The sequence below is a fragment of the Crocodylus porosus genome, unplaced genomic scaffold (assembly GCF_001723895.1).
Source record: "Crocodylus porosus isolate Cpor-Errol unplaced genomic scaffold, CroPor_comp1, whole genome shotgun sequence".
Classification (NCBI taxonomy): Eukaryota; Metazoa; Chordata; order Crocodylia; family Crocodylidae; genus Crocodylus; species Crocodylus porosus.
This window is the reverse complement of record NW_017728886.1, coordinates 9,661,997-9,675,348: the sequence shown is the minus strand read 5'-3', so window position 1 is coordinate 9,675,348 and position 13,352 is coordinate 9,661,997. Positions and strand designations below refer to the sequence as shown.

Below are 13,352 nucleotides of genomic sequence, written 5' to 3'. Positions count from 1 at the left end.
ACCCACCCCGGAGCACTTGTAAAGACAACTCCTATGAACTGTTGTTGGATATAAAAGGGAAGAAAGACAGAAGGGATTTCCAGCCATACTACTAACTTGCTGGACAAAAAATCGGCGGGATGAAAGGTAACAAAGGAACATCTAATCACCACAATAATGTGATGCGCTATTATATGGAAACGTGTCAAAAACATTTGACACGGAAAACATCAGACTTGTTGCTACCGCTCTCTTTGACTTCAGTTTCCAATGCGAGTGCTCAGAATTTTGGTCTTGGACTTCACAGTTTCAAGTCAGGATCCCAGAAAAGGCACTACAAACAATTAGGACACAGAGCAAGGTAGTGCTGCACTGAGATGTCCCACTGCCCTGCACACCCTCGCTCTAGCAGCAACTCTCAAGCATGCTCAAGAGCAGCCTTTGAAGGACTCAAATGTCTTCACCAGAGTATTTCCAGGGTTGGAACATTCCTGTAGGCAAAAGGGAACAAGGTGTGATCAACTTCATCCTGGGCAGGAGACATTACCACCGTGATGTGACCAAACTTGCTCTGATTTTGCATCTCCTGACACCATATAGATACATAATAAACACAGTCAGAGGACCAGGTCACACAAAATCTTTAGCATGTGTTAAATTCAATTAAAATTTGATCATTTGAGTGTTCAAGTAGGATAGTACATGCTAAGCGAGCTCTTATGGTATTGCATTGTAGCAAGGCTATGCCTCTTCCAGCAAGGAGCATCTCCAGATACTATCCAATAACACATGTTGAGCTACCGTCTTACCGCTCCATGCAGATGATACAATCAATTGCAGTCGCAGAACTGGGACTGTGGCTCCCAGTCCCAGGACTGCATGGGAATATGCAACTGGCTCAGGTAGGTCCTGGGGCTGAGAATGAAAATTAGCTGATTGGACAGTTCAAGACTCCAGGCGATGCAGAGCTGGGACCCACAATCAGATGACTGTCGGTCCCAGCCCCTGCACTGGTGCCCATTCGGGACTAGAGCGTGGTGTATGGAATGGGATTGATGATCAGCTGATTTTTGGTCTCAGCGCCAGGACTGCGCCAGAGTCTCCAACTGGCTCCAATCCTGGGGCACTGGCAGGATCCAGTAGCAGGAGCAGCACCTTTTCCTGGACTTGGCTCCCTGTGCCACCTCCTGCCTGCTGCCAGAGGCAGAGATCCACTTGGGAGGCTGTAATAAAGAATAATCAGGTGACTGCTCAGGCAGACACGTTCTATCTTTTGGTAATGCTCACTACAATCTCAATAAAATATGTGCCAGTCAACAGAAGAGCCAGAATTAAAACCCAGCTCTTCCAAGACCCAGTCGTGTACAGCTAAACACAATGAACCATGCTTTCTCTTTCTAGAACCCCTACTTCATTTACCACCCATCCTCTCTGCACGGTAGGAGGCAAGAGGCCTGTAGAAAAAAAAGGATGTGGTCATATAAAGAACATTTTATAATGCATATTCATAAGGGGGCAAATTAAGGATGTATAAGCATATTAATTGTGCAGTTTCCTAACTAGAACACCTCCAGTGGCTCTAACAACATTTAAATAAAAAGAGTGATCTTCTACACAAGGGTGATCAAAATCTTCCATTCTGATTGAGAGGCATGGGGCTGTTTGCAGGCCAGATCACGCCCACAGACTAGCCCCGCATGCTGGGACCAACTCACAGAGCCAATCTGGCAGCACTGATTTGGGGGGCACACTGCATGTGACATGTGGGGCCAGTCCTGGGCGAGTACTACCTGAGATGCATGGGGCGGGTCTAGGACACATGCTGCATGTGGCACCCATACTTGACTAGCCCTAGATCCACCATGCGGGGCTGCTCCAATGCAGATGCTATCTGCAGCATGTGCCCTGGACTCATCCTGTGTGCAGCAGGTGCTCCAGACTGGCCCTATGTGCTGCATGCTGTATGCTGGGTCCAGTCCCACACATCACATGCAGCACAAATCAGACAGGCTGCAAACACCACATGGAGCTGCAGCATCAGTCCAATGACCACCAGCAGCACTGTGGCAGGATAAGACGGCTCTGCGGGTCAGATTTATGGCACCCCTGTTTCACACCAACATCAGCTTAGGTTTGAATTAAAATATAATGAGAAATTACTTACCTTCCAGAGCACTGGTAATGATGCTGACTGCACTTGCTGCCCTTTCTCGCTGGAGTGACTCATTGAAGTACTCCACTGATAAATGACGGGGTAAATGCATCTTGCTGGTCTCATCATATAAAGGGGTCTGCTTAAATAAGTAAGCATGTTAGTACCATACTACAGAACAAAGTGAAGTAAGAGGCTTTTGATACGGTCTCCCACAAAATTCTCACAAAGCAAGCTAAGGAAGTCCGGATTGGTTGAATAGTCTGTAAGGTAGATAGAAAACTGGCAGGATCGTCCAGCTCAGAGGGTAGCAATCGATGGCTCGATGTCTAGCTGGCAGCCAGAATCAAGTGGAGTGCCCCAGGGGTTGATTCTGGGACCGGTTTTGTTTAATATTTTCATCAACGTCCTGGAAGATGAGATGGATTGCACCCTTAGCAAGTTTGCAGATGACACCAAACTGGGTGGAGTAGTAGATATGCTGGAGGGTAGGGTTAGGATTCAGAGACACTTCAACAAATTGGAGGATTGGACCAAATTAAATCTAATGAGCTGGGATCTGGGTTTTCCATTTGCTGTAGAAAAATGTGGAAAAATGCATATGTTCTCCTTTAACAGACAAAAACACAGGAAATGGTGGGTTTCCCCTTGTAGGCTGGCAGAATTCCAGCCTGCAAAGGGCTGCTTGGGGGTGGGAGGAGCAGGGCACAGGGGGAAGGAGGTGCCACACACGTGTGTGCATGCACATACATGTGGAAGCCAGGCAGCAGTGGAGAACGGCTCCCACAGCTCCCTCCAGCTCAGTTTATGGGGGCAGGGAGGAGGGGCACAGGTGACCTGTTGGAGGTTGGGGGGCGGCACAGACAACACATCAGTGGGGCAGGGGAGTACAGGTGATGCAACAGGGGGGCACAGACAAGGGGTCAGGGGGCTAAGGTGACACAGTCACGTCCTGCTTATTTAAACTTCTTTTGATTGAGGTATTCTGCATTTCCACATCTGTTGTGTACTGTAGTGTCTGCAAACTGTGCTTAGGAAGGAAAGTGTGCGAAAGGGCAAAGAGATAGCTGGGGTGTAAACCTGTTATTGGAGCAGGCAGGCCATACAGACAGAAGCATCCTTCCTCCTTACAGTCGCCCAGTCACTGGAAGTTTTAGAGCAAATTGTGCTATAATATAGAAAACTTGATCCCCCCCACAGGGAGTGGGGCAACAGGGGTCAGCTTGTAATATTCAGCTTTTACAGACTCTAATGGCAAACTGATTAATTACAATTATTATTACTGAGTTCATCCTTTGCAAGCAAAGATGACCACATCCAGCATGGGGCGGAAAGAGGACAGAAAGGAAGCAGGAATGAAAAAGGGAGGGAGACAGAAAGGAAAAAGGAGAAAGAAGAGAGAGGAAAGAGAGAGGAGGGGCGTGGAGACTAGTCTCATGGAGACTTATAACCCTGATCTGACCCCTGAACAATCTGCTGCAGCAATGGGGACTGGACACGAAAGGTGCTTGTTTTCTGGCCACGCGCTTCCTCACTGCCTCTGCCGTGCCCCGCTGCTCGAAGACCAGCGCTCCACTGTGGACCGATGACCTCCAGGATGGATGGTCACGAGCAATCTGCTCCCAGGACTCCGGATCAATGCCGAAACTCTTTAGGGACACCTGTAGGGTGTCCTTGTACCGCTTCTTTGGTGCGCCACAAAACACAGTTCTCCGTAGAAGATTTTCTTCGGCAAGTGAGTGTCAAGCATTCGTGAGGTGACTGGCCCATCTTAGCTGCACCAGTTTCAGTAAAGTGTGGATGCTGAGGAGAGCTGATCTGCCGAGCACCTCAGTGTCCAGAATATTGTCCTGCCACCTGATCTTTAGTGTCTTTTGCAGGCAGCACAGGTGGAAGTGGTTTAGTTTCTTGGCATGACGCTGGTAGATGGTTTCACAGGCATGAAGGAGGGTCGGGAGAGCGATGGCTTTGTAAACCTTCAGTTTCGTCGTCATTCCAATACCTCTGTGGTCCCAGACTGACTTACAGAGTCTGTCAAAGGCCACACTAGCTTTTGCTAGCCTCGCATTGATTTCATCATCGACATGGACAGCACTGGAGAGTGTGCTGCCTAGATAGGCAAACTTGTTGAGCGTAGACAGTTGTTAGCCTTTGACTGAGAAGTGTGGTTCCTGGGCTGTAGTGCCAGGCGCAGGTTGAAACATCACTTCAGTCTTCTTTGTGCTGATAGCGAGTCCCAAGTTGTTGCAGGCTGACGAGAATAGGTCCATGCCAGCCTGTGAACCTGCGCATAACGCACAGTCGAAAGTGAAGAGGAAGTCGCGAAGCATGGCCGTCTGGACTTCGGCGCTCACTCAGATCCTGCACAGGTATTATTACTAGTTGGCCATAAACTATGCATACAGGTAGTCTCTACTAAAATATCCTATTAATCTTATCTTCTCTTCACTCCAGCCCTCATACTTAGAAATTGTGCGCCTATATATCAAACAGTTTCAACTGGGGTGGATAAATGAAACCACAAATCCTTACATAATGCACATCCATCATACGTCCTAGCCAGTCAGCTTAGCTCAGGGGCTCTGCAGTCCTATACTCAGCCAGGCTCTGTACTTGCTATTCACTTGCTTTGCCTTGAGCCTACCCCCAGCAGGGTTCAAGGTGATCACATGCCCCTAGGGTATTAATGGGACCTCTAAACCTCCTCTTACAGTCCCTTCCACAAACCAGTATAAACTCTAATCAAATAACAAGCCCCCCTGGCTTTAGCAAAAACTCACTTCAAACTGGGTCCAAACCTAAGCCCTAGCCCATAGGCTATACAACCAGAGTTCCTCCTACTTTGGGTTGTATTCCCCTATACACCATCAGCACCTTGCTAGCTGTTCCCCAGGCAGCTCTGCTGTCAGCAAGGATCTCCTCCGCAGCTTCCAGGGCCAGCCTGCCTGCCCTGGCTTATATTTCTCCCAGGCCCTGACCCTTTCTGGTCAGGTGACTCTACAAGGTTGGCTGCAGGTGCCCTCTATTTTGGCTCACTACCTGGTCTCCATGGTAGCCTACCTGTAGCAGTGCTTTGTCTTCCCTGCAAGGCTCCAGCCTGAAGTCCTGCTGTGGAGCAACTAGCACTGCAATAGCCTTTCTAGGCATCATCCTATTGGGCTACTGCAGAGCAACCAGCTTTGCAGCAAGCACTCATTGTCCCTGCTTCCTTGAGCTCTTTCTCCTTTGAAGTAGCAGAGAGTCCCAGTCTGTCTGTCACAAGACTCAAAAAATCCATGAATTTCTTTTGTATAATAAGTAGCCAGTGTGAGCTATTAGAAGGTAACACAAAGAAAGTGCAACTGATGAGCTACTTTGTCTCAGTCTTCACAAAAAATAATATGCCCCCAAATTACAGAGAGGAAAAGATGAGGGTCCTGATAACAAAAGAAATGTACCAAAGGAACTGGCAGAAGGGATCTGAGAGCCCTTGGCAGTAATACTTACAAAGTTGTGGGAGAGCGGTGAGTTTCCAGAGGACTAGAAAAGGGCAAACATCTTGCCTTTCCTCAAAAAACTCATAAATGATGATCTGGGGAATTATACACCAGTGAGCCTGACTGCAAACCCAGGAAGGCAAATGTAGTCTTGGGCTACATCAACAGAAGCATTAGCTGCAAGGCATGGGAGGGGTTAAGCCAATCTTATCATTGCTGGTTAGGCCTTAGCTAGAGTATTGCACGCAGTTCTGGCCTCTACCTTTTAAGAAGGATGTGGAGAAGTTAGAAAGAGTCCACATATAAATGACCAAAAAAAAAGATAGAGGTGCTGGAAGGCAAGCTGAGGGAAAGTTGAAGGAACTAGGTATGTTTAGCTTCCAGAAAAGCCAGTAAAATGGGAGATGGTAACAGAAGAGGAAGAGAGAAAACAAGTGTTCTTCCTTACTGCAGAAACAAAGTGTGAAGCAATGACTTTAAATTGCAGCAAAGTGGGAGCATTTACACATATAATTAATGCACAGTAATATATGCTGGCACATATCACACCAGTTTATTGCTCCCGGGTGCCACATTTGAATATGCATGCAGGAATGCAGCACGTTGAGCTAGGTCAGAGGAGCCAAGGCTGCCAAGTTACCCAGGGGGGCAGCCTGCCAGTCCAGGGCCGCTCCGCGCTGGCTCAACATGCTGCGGAGGAGCTGGCTGGGGCACAAGGGTGCTGCAGGGTGAGGCTAACCAGAAGCCAGCCCCCAAACTGAAGTACCCTCATGCCCAAACCAGCTAGGTCAATGTCTACATGTGCACTGCTACATGCTAAAAAACTCTGAAATAGTTATATCCTATGGCAGAGCTTATTCATTTTCTGCAGCCTAATAGGGCCATATGTGTAGATGCAGAGACATTTACTGTGGAACTAATTAGTCAGTTCTGCAGCAAACATCTCATGTAGATGCACCCAGTAGATTTAAATTGAATTCAGGGGGTGTGTCTACATAGGCTATTAATGTGACTGAGTAAACTCGGCACAGTGTGCACCAGAGTTTATTGCTCCCAGGCACCTTATTTGCACATATGCCCAGGACTCCAGCACGCTGAGCTGGGTCAGAGCAGCCTTAGCTGGCAGGGGGCCCCAGAGGTCAGCTTGCCAGCCCAGTGCTGATCCAACCTGGCTCAGTGTGCTGCGGAAGGGCTGGCTAGGGCATGAAGATGATTCAGGGACGGGCTAGCCAGCAGGCAGCTCCTGCACTGAAGCACCCTTTTGCTCCAGCCAGCCCTATCAGCATCTACACATGCACTGTGGCAGAGTAAATAAACTCTACCTTAAGATAGTGCTTATGTCTGGCAGTACTATTTACTGAAAAGTTAATTAGTTTACTCTGTCCTAATAGCACCACATGTGTAGAGAGCAATGTTTTACCATAGAGCTAATTAGTCAATTCTGCAGTAAACAGCTCATGTAGATGCACCCACAACAACAGAACTTCCTTGCTTATTCAGCTACTGCATGGTAGCATAAAAAAGATGTAACTAGTTACTGTACATTTACTTAGTACTTCATTAAGCAAGTACTAAAGTAAATGCACACTGACTTCTGCACATTAATGAGCATGTAAATGTACCCAGTAAACCCTAAGTTTCTGGAAGAAAACTTAATATGAAATGTGTTTCTAAAAGACAGCAGTTTCCTTACCAAATCACCTTTTCTTGGGTTTTCCATAACAGGAGGGAGCAGCGACCCTTCAGGGGAAGTCGGTTCTAGATGGTAAGCTCTGGCATTTCCTCCTCGCATCAGTGAAGGCATACCATTGCAATCGTCTGTGCTGTTCCACTTGTCATTCTGTATGTAGTTTGGAGTAGCGGGATGAGAACAATGGCTCGCTTGACTTTGCACACTTGGGTGTCTTCCCATCCGTGCAACCAGCAATGACCCACGCTGAATTTCATTTTCCCCAGCATTGCTGATCTCATCCTCACCAAAATCAGTTTTGGAGCTCACATCTATTCCAGGTATCTGGAAATTAAATACACTCCCATAGCTGGGCCTGCGCTTCATTTGGCTTACACTGGAGTCATAATTAACACCAAGGAGAGTCTAAAAGTCCAAGAAAAAGAATAAAGGGGGACAAGAGAATAATGTCATACAATACATTTCTTGGGAGCAATAAAAATGTTGAGTTGCTCCTTCAAACACAGGAAGTCCATAAGCCTCACTTGATATAAGTTACTTAGAAAGGACTTAATTTATATTTCAAAAGACAGTTATTAAAATCCTGCTAGCCACATTTCAGAAAAAAAATATTTTCCCCTTTTGCAAAGGGCTTTATAGATTGTTGTTTAAATTTAGGTTCTAGTCCACCTTCATTTACCAATGTTGTGTATAATAATATATGCATTTTCATTTATATTTTTTTTGTAAAATTGTTTCTTTTATAATAAATACTGCAGTGAAGATTGAATCTCACTTTTATTATACCCTTGTATCTTCACACATGATTTAAGAGAAAGTTTTCTATTTTAGTTGAAACTTTATCATTCTTTGTTAGCCCAAAGGGGGTAGCTTTAAGGGATGAAGACAGTATATAACTTTAAAGGGATTTTGTTTGCTTTTGAGCAATTTTGTTTTAGTACTAAAACTGACAAATCCATAGGGATTTCCTATTTAGATAATGAATTACCAACTTTCGGCGATTGTCAATGAACTGTGATTTGGGAAAATGTTGATCTTCCTCATGATCTTCTATTCCAAGAGACCTATTTTTCCTTCTCATATTCCTTCTGTCTTTGCTTTCTTTGGAGGGCAAAGGGGTCATTTCAAAGGAGTTAAATGATGCAGTATCATTTTCTCTAGCAGCTAATACCTAAAATTAAAGAAACACAAACAGACCTGATATTGTACTTGTACAATTAAGATGTCAGTCAGAGTAAGGGATTTCTGTGCTCTATTATTATTTCTTGTTTTAAATTATTGTTGGAAAGACTTGGTTAAAATACCAATACTCCATGCTTCTGGTCCAAGCTGGTCATTGCAGGATTAGGAATGATTTCCCCCTTTATATAGAGCATTAAACAATTAGTTACAGCAGGTTTGTGTACTTATAGATACTGTTCCTGCTTGGAAGCAAAATATTCATTCTTCATCTCCTATCTTCCTATATTTATATTACTGATTTGTTTCCAGTTAAAATATGCAATTTTTATTGAGTTCGCAGAGCTATCCATTTCCCAAAACATCTTAAAGACATTAAAATCGCAACTGCTTGGGTATCTTCAGGACTGCAACAACTCAGCGATCAGCTGTCCTTTTTATGTGTTGATAAATGGAAGTTAACAGGAGTCTTGTAAATCATTCAATGAGCTGTATGTCAAACTCTCAGCTGTCAAAGAAGAGAATTATTGTAAATTTCTACATCCGTGTAACACAACAGTGGAGCAAACAAAAAGTGCATATTCTTGTATCCTTTTGGGCACTCACAGTTGATGGAATTTTAGACTATCTGGCCTGTCCAGTCTCACTTTGTTTACAGTGCCCTGGATTTATTAATAAACTGCAGGAAACTCCCATAGCTGCAGTTCAGTACTCACAGTTATCATTTATTGGTGATCAAGTAATTATTCTTATTGGTTTAGGAAACAATGATAACTTTGAACAAGGTAATAGCTAGAGCTTGTCCTCCCCAGTGACCATCATGTCATTACTCATAGGTGATGCATAGGGAGGGCATGGGGGGGGCATGTGCCCCCCCTGAGATTGGCCACCACCGAAGCTGCCAGAGGCTCCTGCAGGTGGTCGCCACTTGGCACCCCTGCCCCTTGCTGCCGGCACCGGCATCTGTGATCAGTCCCTGCTCACCACCCCTTTCCTTACTCTCCTCCTCTCCCACTGCCAACACCACTGCTGGCAACCGCGGCCAGTCCCCACTCGCCACTTGCCACCCACCCCCACCAACACTACCGCAGGTTACTGCAGCCTGTCCCCGCTCACTACTGCTGCTGCCACCTACAAATGGTGCCCGCCCCCCAGCCTCAGGAGGCACCAGTCATTCATGCCATTGTTTATGTATGCTCAAAAGATGAGACTGATGAATTCCACTTGTATATGATATATATAGAGACTGTCCAACACTAGCAAGGCAATAACATATTCACCTCCTGTTCTTTCTTTAATAGTTCCATGGCTTCCCGAAACTGCCTTTCCTTTGCCTCTGTTTCAGCAATAGTAGCTTTGTTCTGATCTTCATATGCCATAGTTACTACAGCCAGGATCAAGTTGACCAGATAAAATGAGCCCAGAAAGATGACCAGCATAAAAAAGAGCATGTAGATCCTCCCAGAAGCTCTGAGAGTCTGTAAGCACAAAATACATGCTGAAGTAAGGAATCTGAGAGACAATACAAATTTAATGAGATCATTTAATGGATGTAAGACAGAATATAAAAATAAGAAAACATTATTTGAGTATGTTTTTAAAAAACCTTGGTCACTTTTCCACACTACGGAGTGAAATGTTTTAAAGCAACTTAATGAGAATGGTGCCCTATATGGGCTGCTTTTCCCACTTCCTCCCAAAATCTAATAACTTTGTTTTGTGATAACCAGAATTGTTCAGTTGAGGTGAAAAGGAGCCACATAGCTGAAGGAGAAGGCTCTGCTGTGCTTCTAGAGCAGAGCATGGTGCCATTTCAGTCCTTCGCACACATTCCCTTGGGTGGGGAATTAAGTAGAAGCTCATTATAATCATGTAGCTGTGTATCCCTTCAGATGTATGTTACTTAGATAACATCCAACCATCATTTCCTTTTAAACTTTTCTGCTCTTTAAGTACTTCAGGCATTTATATAACTGGTTGACGGTTTTCTTTTCTTACTGGTAAATAAGTACATTTGATACCTGCTGATAGAGACGCTCCCAGTAATCCTGTGTCATCAGGCGGAATAATGAAAGAAAGGCCCAGCCAAATGTATCAAAGCTTGTATAGTCATAATCAGGGTTTCTCCCAACTTTCAGACATACGAACATCTCTGGGCAGGTACTACAGAGAATGATAAAAAGGGCTGAAAGCTTCAAGTGTGCGAATTTCAGGTCAAATAGCTTCAGATCAGTGAAAGTTCATATTACACTCAACTATATATCCAGCTATATCACAGGAGACTGACTATGGGGACCCAATTCATTCATGAGACACGCAGTGGGGGGGAACAACAAAGAGTAGAAGGCCAGACAGAATAGTAAAATGCACACACACGTACAAATATACACACACAGTTGTCATTTTATGTGTTGTAGGCCTTAGATGTGTTCAGTGACTGTAACACCAGACTCTGAACCTAGCATAAGCCTAAAATATGACAGAATGCTCTTAAACTTGCATTTTAGCCAGAAGCAGTAGCATGGGAAAGCAAAATAAAGTTTGTTGGTCAAGGTTACCAGTACTGACCTTAGGCCAAGTGCAAATAATTGCTTTTTTGGAAAACTCTAATAGTAGTTACATGTAACAATGGTAATAACTTGATGTTTTATCTTTTGATGAGAAAAACTGGATTATGTGCAGCCAGTTAGATTTCTGTTAAATGATAGTGTGTTTCTCTTGACTAGATAAGGTAAGGTGGAAATGTATAATCACTTGCTGCCAGAACAGATCATTCCCAAGTGGCTTATGTTAAACTACAAAAGGCATGTCTACACATGCATTGACTGCACAGTAACTTACTTACTGTGCAGTAAGTTACTACATAGTAAGAGGTTTTTAGGCTGGTGTCTACATGTGAAGTCATTAATGTCTTAAGGCATTGTAATGTGGTTCACTGGATGACTACATCAGCCAGCCCTGCTCAGCACCCTAGACAGTCCCAGCCCCTGCTGTAACCACCTTTCCATGTTCCTGCCTCCTGTCCAAGGAAAGCAGGCCAGAGCCCAGCGCACAGGGCAGCATGCTGTTGCTGGGTGCCGTGGTGCATGCTACTGCAGATGCTGGACACACGGGTCTGGCAGCAGGAAAAAACCCATCCGCAACTCCCTGTAGGGGAAGGGAGCAGCACAGCACAGGCAGGGCTGGGGCTGCATTGTCTGTCTGCAGAGCCCAGCACTGCTTTCCCTGCCCCACAGAGTGACCCCAGCAGGGTTGGGGCTGCATCTGTTCTCAGTTCCCGGTGCCAGGTTCCCTGCAACACCTACCTCTGCCCCAGGCACACGCCAGGCTTCCCTGCCACCAGGACACTGCCTGTGAGAGAAGCAGCATGCACTGCTGGGGGCTCTACGTGGTTCAGCCCCTGCTCATGCTGCTCCCAGCTTCTCTCACTGGCAGTGTCCTGGTGGCAGGGAAGCCTGGCACATTCCTGTGACAGAGGTAGGTGGAGCAGACACAGCCCCAACCCTGCCTGGGCTAAGCCAAGCATGGTGGCTCACTCAATGGGGCAGGGAAAGCAGCACCGGGTGCTGCAGACAGACGACACAGCCCCAGCCCTACCCACTCTGTGCTGCCCGCTTTCCCTGTAGGGAGTCACAGGGGGTCCTTTCCCTGTTTCTGGAACTGTGGCTCCAGAGTTTGCAGCAGCATATGCTGTGGCACCTGGAGACAATGCACCACCCCGCGGGCTCGGCTCAGCCCACATAGTGTTAAGGCAACTAATACAACATTATGTCACCCTACACGCCCAGTGTTACTGCACAGTAACTAATTGGATGTAAATTTGATACCTGCATCAAGCCTGATGCAGATCAAATTTACGGCCAAGTTGGCATACGTGGCCATAGTTACTGTGCAGTATGGGCATACACATGTAGATGTTGCCCATACCACACAGTAATTTTTAGGTTACTGTATAATAATTGTGTGTATGTAGACATGCCCTAAAACAAGAGACCCCAAAAGCTTTTCTTTGAATGAACTCAGAATTGAACTTTATGGAAATGATACCTAGCCTTGTCAGCAAAGCAAAGAAAGCAATTAACGTGTCCAGCTGAACCATCAGATGAAACAGCACAAGGCCTGAAATCAAACATTATAAAAGGAAGCCTTAAATTAGATAATCCAAACGTACTGTATCATGGCTTTCACATAAGCTTGTTAGCAGTAGTGACTGATGTAACTGAAGTATTGAATGCAGTTTTATAATAGATATTTGAATTATGATTCTTGGGTAAGTTGTAAAAACAAAGCAACCTTTTCAGTGAAGTTCATAAACCAAGGTCAGAAAGAAATCAGAGTGCTGGCATATAACATTCAATGACAGTGAAGGGAAGGAGAAAAGAAGTTCTTCCTTCTACAAGTAACCTTCACAAGAACATCAACTCAAACTAATTGACACCTTCCAAGTCCATATGAGAACTACTTCAATCCAGTTCAAAAGTTTCACTGAAACAAATTTAAATAAAACTAATCACAGAAAAATTTGTTAGAATATTAGAACAAGTCCTCTATGAATATAGGGTAAAAGCTACAGGGAAAAGAGGAGACTTTCACAAATTCAAGAAGCCCTGCTGCCAGTTTTAGTGCCATTTCCTGAGTCTCCCCAGCTGGTGAGAATCTGAATTATGCTGTATTATGTTAAGGGGGTCACTAGTTAAACATTAAAATAAGTGTTTGGTCTTGTGCTTTTGTGGTGTGACAGTAAAAGTCCAGACTATAGATTTGCCTCTTGCCTCTTTTCTGACTGGGTGGTGATACGTAAGGGAATATTAATTGGACATAATTTTGCATTTATTAGGTTTCATAGTTTTATAGTAGCTAGAGTCGGAAGGGACCT

General features: G+C 45.1%; 1 protein-coding gene across 1 annotated transcript in view; it reads right to left on the bottom strand.

Moving 5' to 3' along the window:
• LOC109322526 (sodium channel protein type 5 subunit alpha-like) overlaps positions 1-13,352 on the bottom strand; it is a 68,827-nt gene that overhangs the window by 33,214 nt on the left and 22,261 nt on the right. The window contains exons 8-12 of the mRNA XM_019553949.1: positions 10,498-10,639; positions 9,757-9,954; positions 8,286-8,468; positions 7,301-7,702; positions 2,144-2,270 (exon numbers count right to left, since the gene is read on the bottom strand). Of these exons, the coding sequence (XP_019409494.1) occupies positions 2,144-2,270; positions 7,301-7,702; positions 8,286-8,468; positions 9,757-9,954; positions 10,498-10,639 (1,052 nt within the window). The remainder of the gene's footprint in view (positions 1-2,143; positions 2,271-7,300; positions 7,703-8,285; positions 8,469-9,756; positions 9,955-10,497; positions 10,640-13,352) is intronic.